This window comes from Theobroma cacao, chromosome 2, assembly GCF_000208745.1.
Source record: "Theobroma cacao cultivar B97-61/B2 chromosome 2, Criollo_cocoa_genome_V2, whole genome shotgun sequence".
Taxonomy (NCBI): Eukaryota; Viridiplantae; Streptophyta; class Magnoliopsida; order Malvales; family Malvaceae; genus Theobroma; species Theobroma cacao.
The window spans coordinates 25,307,621-25,318,288 of NC_030851.1; the positions used below are offsets into that span (position 1 = coordinate 25,307,621).

The window sequence follows — 10,668 nt, forward strand, 5'->3', positions numbered from 1 at the left end:
CAAGAACAAAAGCATGGGTAAGCTAGGTATCAAGGAGAATTAAAGAAATTTTAACTTACCTAGCTTGTTTTCTAGATTTCTTCACTTTTTCTTTGAATTTCCACCTAGGTTTTCTTGTTTTTCCCTTTGTTCTTCCTTTTTTCTTGTTGCTAGTTGTCTAGGCCGAATATGGTGAGAGAATTGGAGATTTAATGGGCTGATTTCTATAGAAAATAATAAAATAATCAAGCATACCACGTGTCACATGCTTATTGGCCCAATTTTTTTTAACTTTTTGACTTTTTCTTCTTAATTTTCCACCACAAATATTCTGGTATTTATCCAATCCTACCACAATTAAAATCCTTTGGTCTTGACAAGTGCTGGGGAGAAAAATTTACCGATTTACCCTCGGAGTAAAAAAATTACGATTTTGCCCCTATACTCCGAAATGTACCGAAATCACATTATTTATACTTTTCAACCTCAAATGACACTAATATTGATCAATATTAACCAAATGGGGCAAAAATTGTTTTATAAAAATTTCGATTTAGTCCTCTAATGGCAAAATTACCATTTTGCCCTTGTGCTCCAAGAATACCGAGAATCACAATTTTTCACTACTAAACATCATTCTATACTCCAATAATCATAATTATTCTTGGTCAAATGTGATCAAATCTTGGCTAGAAATCTCCATTTTATCATCAAATGATAAAATGACCGTTTTATCCCTAATCGGTCAATTTTCCTAATGAACTCCAAACTGGACCTTGAACTCCGAATCACTATTCTAAGCCATTTTGTGGGTTTCAAAATTTTCAATTTCCTCTTAGAATTTCTATTTGAACTAGTTCAAGACTCGATTTAACTTAGTTATACCACTCGGTATAATATCGTCTTTTAATCGAGCTTGACAGGGTCTCACAACAAGGTTCGTCAACATTTTGTTGGAAATCGTATGATTTGATAGCAGTATCAAATCTTATGTTCCAAGACCTAGATGCTTGATTAAGTCCATAAATGGACCTGTGCAATTCACAAACCTTATGCTCGTGGCCCTTTTTAATGAAACCTTATGGTTGAGCCATATAAATGCGCTCTTCAAGATCTCCATTTTAAAATGCAATCTTGACATCCATTTGCCATATCTCATAATCAAGATGTGCGGCTATGGATAAGAGGATCCTGATGGATTTAAGCATAGCAACCGACGAGAAGGTTTCCTCATAGTCAATCGCTTTTCTTTGGGTAAAACCCTTGGCCACTAGTCTAGCCTCGAAGGTCTCTACCTTCCCATCACTCCCTCTTTTTCTCTTGTAAATCCATGTGCACCCTATAGGTTTTATCCCTTCAGGTGGATCTACTAAAGTCCAGACTTTATTAGAATCCATGGAGTCTAACTCAGATTTCATTACCTTATGCCATTCTTCAGCATCAACATCGTTAATAGCTTCCTTATATGTAATAAAATCATATTCATGTTCGTTTAAGAGTGCAATCATGTTTTCTCCCAGACCCATGTATCTTTCTGGTTGTCTCACAACCCTCCCACTACGTCAAGGCACCACTATTTGATGTTCAGGTTGTGTTTCTGTTTCAACCCTTGAATCAGATTGTGCTATGAAATCTTCATAATTAACTCTTAAATTTGAAGGATTAGAAAACTCTTCTAAGACAATTTCACTTCTAGGTTTGTGATTTCTCACAAACTCTTCCTCTAAGAAAGTGGCATTCATACTAACAAAAACTTTCTTATCTTGAGGACTATAGAAGTAATAACCTCTTGTTCCCTTTGGATATCCTACAAACAAGCACACCTCAGTCTTTGGTTCCATCTTTGTGGACTCTGGCTTTAAAACATGTGCAGGACATCCCCAAGTTTGTCAATGACGTATAGATGATTTACGCCTTGTCCATAACTCCCTTGGTGTCTTAGGCACAGCCTTAGATAGAGCAAAATTGAGCAAGTACTGAGTAGTTTGCATACAATATCTCCAGAATGAGATTGGAAGGTCAGCATAGGACATCATTGATCTAACCATTTCTAAAAGAGTCCTATTTATTCTTTTAGCTACACCATTATGTTGAGGTGTTCTTGGCACTGACAAATTGGAAATTATCCCATTGTGAGTGAGATATTGCTGAAATTCATCCAATAAATACTCGTTTCCTCGATCTGATCGAAGTTGTTTCAATGGCTTGCGTAGTTGCTTTTTAACTTCGGCTTTGAATTCTTTGAACTTTTCAAAGGATTCACTTTTTTTGTGCATTAAATACACAAAGCCATGTCTCGAGTAATCATCAATAAAAGTTATGAAATATTCATAACCTCCTCTAGCTTTTACGTTCATTGGTCCACACACATCTGTGTGCACTAAGTCTAGAACGTTTGGCATTCTGTTACCTTTTGCCTTAAAAGGCCCTTTAGTCATTTTAGCTTCAATACAAGACTCACATACTGGTAAAGGACACTCAACCATGTCTGGTAGAGTACCATCCTTTATAATCTTATTGAGTCTATTTTGATTAATATGACCTAAACTCAGATGCCAAAGATAATTTTGATTTATATTAGATTCTTTGACTCTTTCAGTTTCAAATCGTTTTGCTTCTATAGCATTTGTAGAATAAGTCATAGGCTCAAGGAAATAAAGATTATATTTAACAATTCCAGAACAAATAAAATACTTATTCGAATAAATAATGAGTGTCTCACTAAAATAAACTGAATATCCAGACTTTATTAGACAAAAGAAAGAAATCAANCATAACCTCCTCTAGCTTTTACGTTCATTGGTCCACACACATCTGTGTGCACTAAGTCTAGAACGTTTGGCATTCTGTTACCTTTTGCCTTGAAAGACCCTTTAGTCATTTTAGCTTCAATACAAGACTCACATACTGGTAAAGGACACTCAACCATGTCTGGTAGAGTACCATCCTTTATAAGCCTATTGAGTATATTTTGATTGATATGACCTAAACTCAGATGCTAAAGATAATTTTGATTTATACTAGATTCTTTGACTCTTTTAGTTTCAAATCGTATTGCTTCTATAGCATTTGTAGAATAAGTCATAGGCTCAAGGAAATAAAGATTATATCTTACAATTCCAGAACAAATAAAATCTTTATTCAAATAAATAGTGAGTGTCTCACTAAAATAAACTGAATATCCAGACTTTATTAGACAAAAGACAAAAATCAAATTTCTATAAGTCTTTGGAATGTAATAAACATTTTCCAAAACTAAGCTACGACCATAAGGAAATTGAAGAATAATGGCTCCCACTGCTAATGCTGAAACAAAGGTGCCATTTGCCATCCTCATTCAAAACTGCCGTTTACTCAGTTTTCTCCTTTGTTGAAACCCCTGTAAAGAATTGCAAACATGGTTAGTGGCTCCAGAATCTACTATCCAAGTATCTGTAGAATTAGCCACTAAACAGGCTTCTAACATATTTAGAAAACCCATACCTTGTTTATTCTTCTGAATTTCTTTAAGGTAGACCTTGCAATTTCGCTTCCAATGTCATTTCACACCACAATGGAAACATTTTCCTTTGGTGTTGTCTTTTGAAGCAATCTTTTTCTTCATGGGCTTTTTCTTTGCTCCCACTGAGTCCTTAGAAATCTTTTTATTTCCAGCTATCTTCTTTTTACCCTTGGGTTTGGGCTTAGAAGTGGAAATTGCACGTGGTTCAGGTTTCTTTTTCAAATCAAGAACCTCCTCCACATTTTGAAGATCATTCATTAGCCCACTTAGGGTGTAATCCCTAGTGTGCAGTTCATAATCCAATTTGAACTATGAAAATGACGAATTCAAGCTATGAACGATCATTGATATTTGCGTTTCTGCATCTATCTCAGCACCATTTAGTTCTGCCTCATTGAGACAAGAGATCACTTTCAGCATGTAATCTCTAACTGGCTCCCCAGGTTTTTGCTTAAGGTCCTTAAAAGCACTGATTGCTTTCACCTTAGCAGATCTAGTTTTCGTACCAAACATCTCATGTAGGTGCAACATTATGTCAACAGCATTACCCATGCTTTCATGCTGCTTTTGCAATATACTGTTCATAGAGGCTAGTATATAGCATTTAGCCAGCTCATTTGCATCATGCCACTTTTTATGATATTCAATATCTTGTGGAGTTGACTGAGGAGTCAGTGCTTTAGGCTCATGGTCAGAAAGAACCCATGTGATCTTGTCATAATTAAGGACAATATTAAGGTTTCTTTTCCATTCAGAGTAGTTATCACCATTCAGAGTGCATTTGTTCAGCAAAATTGAAAGTGGATTCATATTTGTGATGCATATATGTTCATGAAAGTACGTTTGAAATTATGTAAGCATACTAGTTATTCATAGACTTTGAACATTTCATGATGCATGTATGTATGATAACAATATATAAAACCCTATAAATTATATTATTAGTTCGACGGTCATCTACCTTTCTGTAATAAATTAATCGATTATGGGTTGTGAGAATTTACTACTAGGTAAACTAGGACCCTCCCACTTAACTATGTTGCCTAGTATCTTCATACTTAACATGGTTAAGGAGCACCTTCATTTGGTCCATGAAGTTTACTAACATAGCTACTGTAGGCAGGTTAATAGTAAATTAATGTTGAGTGTAATAACCATTGTTTCATTCTTTTAAGCTCCTTACTTAGTGAGCCTCTATGGGAGGTCTCACTTCATAATCCACCTAAAAGGATTTATCCTTTCGGAGACCCAGTCCGTCATGATCTAGATTCATGTCCGCTTGTAGAGAGTGACATGTTTCACATGCCAATGGGCCAACAATGGAGACCGTGGACTCTAGGATTACTAGCATCCTCTCCCACTCAATATTTTTATACTTAGGGTTTTGATTGACTTTTTACCGGATTTTTTATATGCATATTTAGAATATCCTAAGTCAAATTATGGGCTTGGTTATGTTTCCAACTAAACACTTTTAGTATATAACCAAGTCTATATTACCATATTGTCTATATGTGATTTATTTTCCTATATTCATTATGTATCACATAGTATAAAACTCCTTTTAAACTAAAATACATAATGTATGCATGGCATTCCTTAAGAGATGGCACCTTAATTCTAGATGACATGTTTTTAAGCATACAAATAATATCTAATATCAGTCATACATATAAATATTTATATATATATATATATAATAAGCCACATTAATGTCCATCATAGGAAAAATAAAATAAAATTACAACTTGTAATTCTCTTCAATCTTGCTTGCTATCGCTGCTTGTTAGAATCACATCCATTTGACACTCTTTTGAATTTTGTGACTAAAAAAAAAATCCTCAATTTTAATTTTAATTTTAACCCAATTTGAGAAAATAATTTTATTTTGTCCAATTAATTAATCTCATTAATTAATACTAAAATAATATATATATATTTTTAATTCAAGGCTAAAATTAATTTTCCAAAAAAAATAAAAAGAATTTTGGAAAATTTATAAGAATATATATTTAAAACATATATATATATATATATATATATATATATTATTTTTTAAAATAATTAGGCTGTTGTCCAAGAGCTTAAAGGTGGGCTGCTGCCTTGCGGCAGCATTTTGTGCTGCACCTAGTTGCTGCCCAACAACATGTGTTGTTGTCCAGCAGCAGCACACTGCTGTTGTGTGCTGTCAAACGGCACATAGTAGTGTGTTGGGTGGCACACAACACTTGTGTGTTATGTGCTGTCGAATGGCACACAACAAGGGCTGTGTGCTACCTAGCAGCACACAGTAGGGGTTGTGTGTTGCCCGGCAACACACCTCACCCCTTTTTTCCCTTTTCTAAAAAAATATATTTTTATAATAACAGAATTTTAATAAAAGAAAAACTCTTTTCTTTTTTAAAAAATAAATACAAGAAAAACTCCGTTTTCCAAAAAAATAGTCGTAAAAAAAATTAAGGAGACAAAATGTTACCTAATTACCTTTTTCCTTTTGGCTTGGAACTTCTTTCTCCTTAGATGCAGCAAATACATCAAGAAATATTAAAATTACATGGGTTTTCCTAGTTACATAAATCTAAGGAAATAATTCAATATTTGATATTAATTATTAGTTGTCCAATTGCAAGCCTTATATTGCGAACCCTCATAACCATCCAATGACAAAAGGTGAAATTACCGTTTTACCCTTTATGTCAATTTTGTCCCCTAGCCTCAAATTTCATCTAATTAGTGATTCAATACTCTAGATCTAATCTTTTGAGTATCCATATGTGATGAGTAGCTAATTCATCAATCCACTGGGCCCAGATTAATTACCAATCTTCTTGAAATCACTAGAAGTGATGTTAATGCTATGAACTCCATTATCTGAATATATGTTCCTAGATGTTCATCTCAATTATAATCCCAAAATACGGAATCTAGATCAACACTTTATGATGATCATGCTCATGGTAAATCAAAGATTATAAGGAGATTAAACATGAGTCCACTATCCATCAGGATTTCGGTTCTACTATAAGCAAATGCATAAGTGTGAGATCAAGATTTAGGTAACAGTAAAACTTAAATTTGATTCCCACATGATTCCAGTTCATGTTATAGTGTCATTACTCAGAGTCAACCATTTCGATGATTTGAGACTCATCATTCCCTTGAAATGAATTACATTCGTGTCGTTGGAAGTAATCTGGACACTACAGCTTTAACATAATAAAGTGACCAGCTTTATTATATGGTTGTGAACAATTTTTAGATTCAATTAAAATACATGTCTCTTATGTATGACTCTTCAAACAAATGTATTTTAATATCTCAATAGAATTTTGGTACCTTAATAACTAGATAATAAATACTTACGAAAACAAACTCTTCGTCTTATTATCAAAATGTACTTTCATTACAAATAAATTCAATGAATTTAAACATGAGAATATACTTGCTTTCTAGGGCACCATATTCTTAAAATTCCTAACATGTATCCCATCTTAGGTAAACTCCCAAGGTAGATCGGTTGTGTCACAACCCAAATTCTGGGCTATGACCGACGCATGGGCTCAATGGGCATAGCCCACTACGCCCAAGCAAGCCTATTTATGCAATCTCGATCATTAACCCCAACCATTATTTCTAAAACCACATATTGCAATTCTCAGTTATAAATATTTTAGTAACGTTTTATAGCAATCCAATATTCACATTTGTATTATGCTAACATAGTATCACTCATTTGCCACTTTATAATGGCATCAGTAATCAAATATACATATTTGATTTTTAACATGAATCTTAGTGGTCTTCATTACTTATACATGTACACAAGGACTCTTGACCGTCAACGGAGTGACCGTGGGTGAAGGTACAACTATTGAGATGCCATAATACTTACCAAGAGGACGAGCATACATAGACACTCAATCTAGGTCTCAACTATCTTCGAATTTGAAAACATGAAGTTTAAAAACGTGAGTATAAACTCAGTGAGTGAACATAAGAAGGGAACAAGCAATCGATAGAAGGAATTTGGAAATCATGATGCACTTGTTTAAAAAACAATGCAATTGATTTAATTTCTTACTAAAAACCCCTCATTTCAAACTTTGATCAATAACCTCATAGTGTTGCAAAAACCCATGATCAATCCATGAAGTTAAATGGGTGAAAAATAGGTCAAAATAAAGCAAGGTAGCAAGCATGGAAGCAAGTTTTTCGCTGCAGTGAGAAATAATCCCAGTTTGCATATGTTTCAGTTTTTCTATCATATATCCCACTACAAAAGTCCAATTGACCTTATTTTTTAACCATTAGAAATATAAGAGGCAGGGCTACAACTTTGATGTTTACTACTTTTCCCAATTCAGGCGAGAAGGTGGTCAAAACCTTCATCAAAGTGAAAGCACTGCATTAGAATCGGAGAGTTTCTCACTGCAGCGAAAAACAGAGCATTTTAAGTGAAATGGGTCTTGTTACATCAAAAGCCATTTTATTGTTGAAATGAAAAGCAATTTAGGAGCAATTAACAATANTATTTTCATAAACTTTCTATAACATATATATATATATATATTTGTATATACATACATCATCATGCATACCATCCCACCACACTCAACTCAATGTAATATCATCATCATGTGTGCACTCCCTACTCGCACACTTCAACATCATCATGTGTGCACCCCCTACTCGCACACTCTATCATCATCATGTGTGCACTCCCTACTCGCACACTTCAATATCATCACACAACATTATTCATCAATACAAAACATATATTCATATATATACCTACCAACATAATATAGAAGCACATGGATTCATCCTTTTACACATTTCACATTTTTCACAGCATCAAAACATTTTATCATGGGCTTGTTCCCTGGCACACATTTTTAAAGAAAAGTTGGATAAAATTATTTAAATGGTCATTCAAATACATTACATTTCCCAAAAAATTTTTGAAATGCAAGTTCACTCACCGGTATTGTTGATTCTTTTGCTTGACTCTAACCTCAACTAATACTCCAAATGGACATGTAAGGCCTTGTTGGAACCTATACACACAACATCACAACCAACCCAAATTGGCATTAATATAATCTAAAAGCTCTTTCTAATCAAGTTCCACTAGTTATTCCTAACTAGCTTCTAGTTGCCATTAAATGGCTAGTTATTTACACTACTCTAGTCACCCTAAGAGTGAATAAACAACCTCAATGATAAAACACTCACAAACCCCATTGTTAGCCATTATCAACAACTAAAGAAATTTAACCTTAACTTCTACTCACCTTGATGGTCTTTGTAGTTGAATTCTCTTTTCAAGCTAACAAGGGAAATCACTCACTCTCTCTTTCTACATGTCCAGCTAGTGAGAGGAAGATGGAAGTAAAACTTTTTAAGGGTTTTAAGGTGAGAGAGTGAAAAAGCACAAAAGGTTCTATGAAAAAGTGCTCAAAAGCATGAAAATTGAAGCTAGAGAGAGAAAGTTATGGAAGCTTTAAGGGAGGCTCCCATGGAGATGAAGAAACGTGAGATGGGAAGGGAAGAAGAAATGGTTGGAAGTTGCTGGAAATTTAGATATTTATATCTAAAGTTTATCCATTTCTCACATAAATTTCCAAAATGCCCTTAAGATGGTGACTTTGTCTTCCTCCCATCCTTTGTGCAACCTTTTGCTCTTTTGACATTGGGACAAGGTCCATAATAGTCTAGAAAAACTCGGGTTCACGAAAACATAAAAATTTAGACCCGAGATGCAAAATGACCATTTTTCCCCTATCGTGGAAATCATCATTATTTTTTATCTTCTTCATTTATTTACCATCATAAACATCATTTATTCATTCCTTAGGCCTATTTAGACCTTAATAGCATAAAAAAAACCCACTCGTAGAAGCTCACTAAGAGAAATTATGAAATTATCCCTAGTCCACATTATCGCGTCTACTTCAGTTATGTGTCTATGGAGATCGAGATTTCACAGGTTCACTTCTGAATTACCCTTTTTAACTCGGTAATTAACCTCAATTGGCATCCGTAAACTTTATTGGCCACCGTATCAAAATATGAGGTATTACAGGTTGATCCCTACTCTTTACCTGATCTAATGCATATCTTGAACTCCAAATCCCCCTTTTTTGGACCAGTGCAGTAATGATATTCCCATACGGTAGATTAATCTTTTGCAGTCTATAGGCTCTTTTCATTCTCTCAATCATAAATCTTCCTAGGTTCAGTGGACTGCCATTGAAGGCATGTTCCATTAGCCAAAGATCCTGAAGACTGATATAGCTAAAGCTTCCCCTCTTCTATGAACATTAGCAGTAATGAAATATGTAATATTCTGATCTATGGACTAGTGATCAAACCAACATTACTCTTACAAGAGTATTTCTTTTTCTTTTCTGTAATTACTTCCCATAGGGATGAGGGATCATAGTTTTTTGGAAATTCAAACTCACCCTATTCACATTCAATTTTAAGCAAACTGCTCAAATCAGTAGCAATCACAGTAAATTCTTTCCCATTAAAAATACATTTAGGCGATCCTCAAGATAATCATCCGGCTCCTCTAATTCATCATTCTCAACTGCTATACTAGAATAAAATTCTTTAACCAAACTGGCATTATAAGCTCAATTCTTAAAAGTTCTAAAACGTTTCAGTTTCATCTCCTCAAAATAATATGATAAAACTACTTTAAATTCAAGCATTTCATTAAAACTATTCCAGTCTATAAACTTCCCACAAGTGAATGGTCATTTTCAATTTTCTGGAACCTATCTTCATGGATTTTGTTTCTAAATTTGGAGGATGGAGATTTACCTTTCTTTGATGATTTTCCCTTTTCTTTCTTCTTTTTTGTTTTTTGCTCCTTTTCCTTATGCAATTTCCCAGATTTTTCACTCATTGAAGCAGACCCAATTTTCTGTTTCTTTTTTTTGTATTTCTGCTTCTTTTCTTTCTTCTAGTGGCCGTTTACCTTTCTTCTTCTCAATAATATTTTTGCTTTGAGAGGTTTTTTTCATTTTTGATTTGAGAAATTTCTGACTAAGGGTTTTGAGATTTTAAGTGGTGAGGGTTTTGTTTTTGTGTGAGTCAGTTTCAGAAGAGAAAATGTAGAGGAAATGGGTTAATAGGTAGTTTAAGCTCTCCAAAAACTATCTGACTTCCCTTTAAAT

The 10,668-nt window shown here is 34.1% G+C and overlaps 1 protein-coding gene across 1 annotated transcript; it reads right to left on the bottom strand.

Moving 5' to 3' along the window:
* LOC108660683 lies at window positions 3,791–4,291 on the bottom strand. Its single transcript, XM_018114943.1, has one exon. It carries the CDS (start codon window positions 4,289–4,291, stop codon window positions 3,791–3,793), a length of 501 nt encoding a protein of 166 aa, XP_017970432.1.

What these genes read in the sequence shown, in the direction of transcription:
- LOC108660683 (XM_018114943.1), bottom strand. Translation starts at nt 4,291, where the DNA reads ATGAATCCACTTTCAATTTTGCTGAACAAATGCACTCTGAATGGTGAT.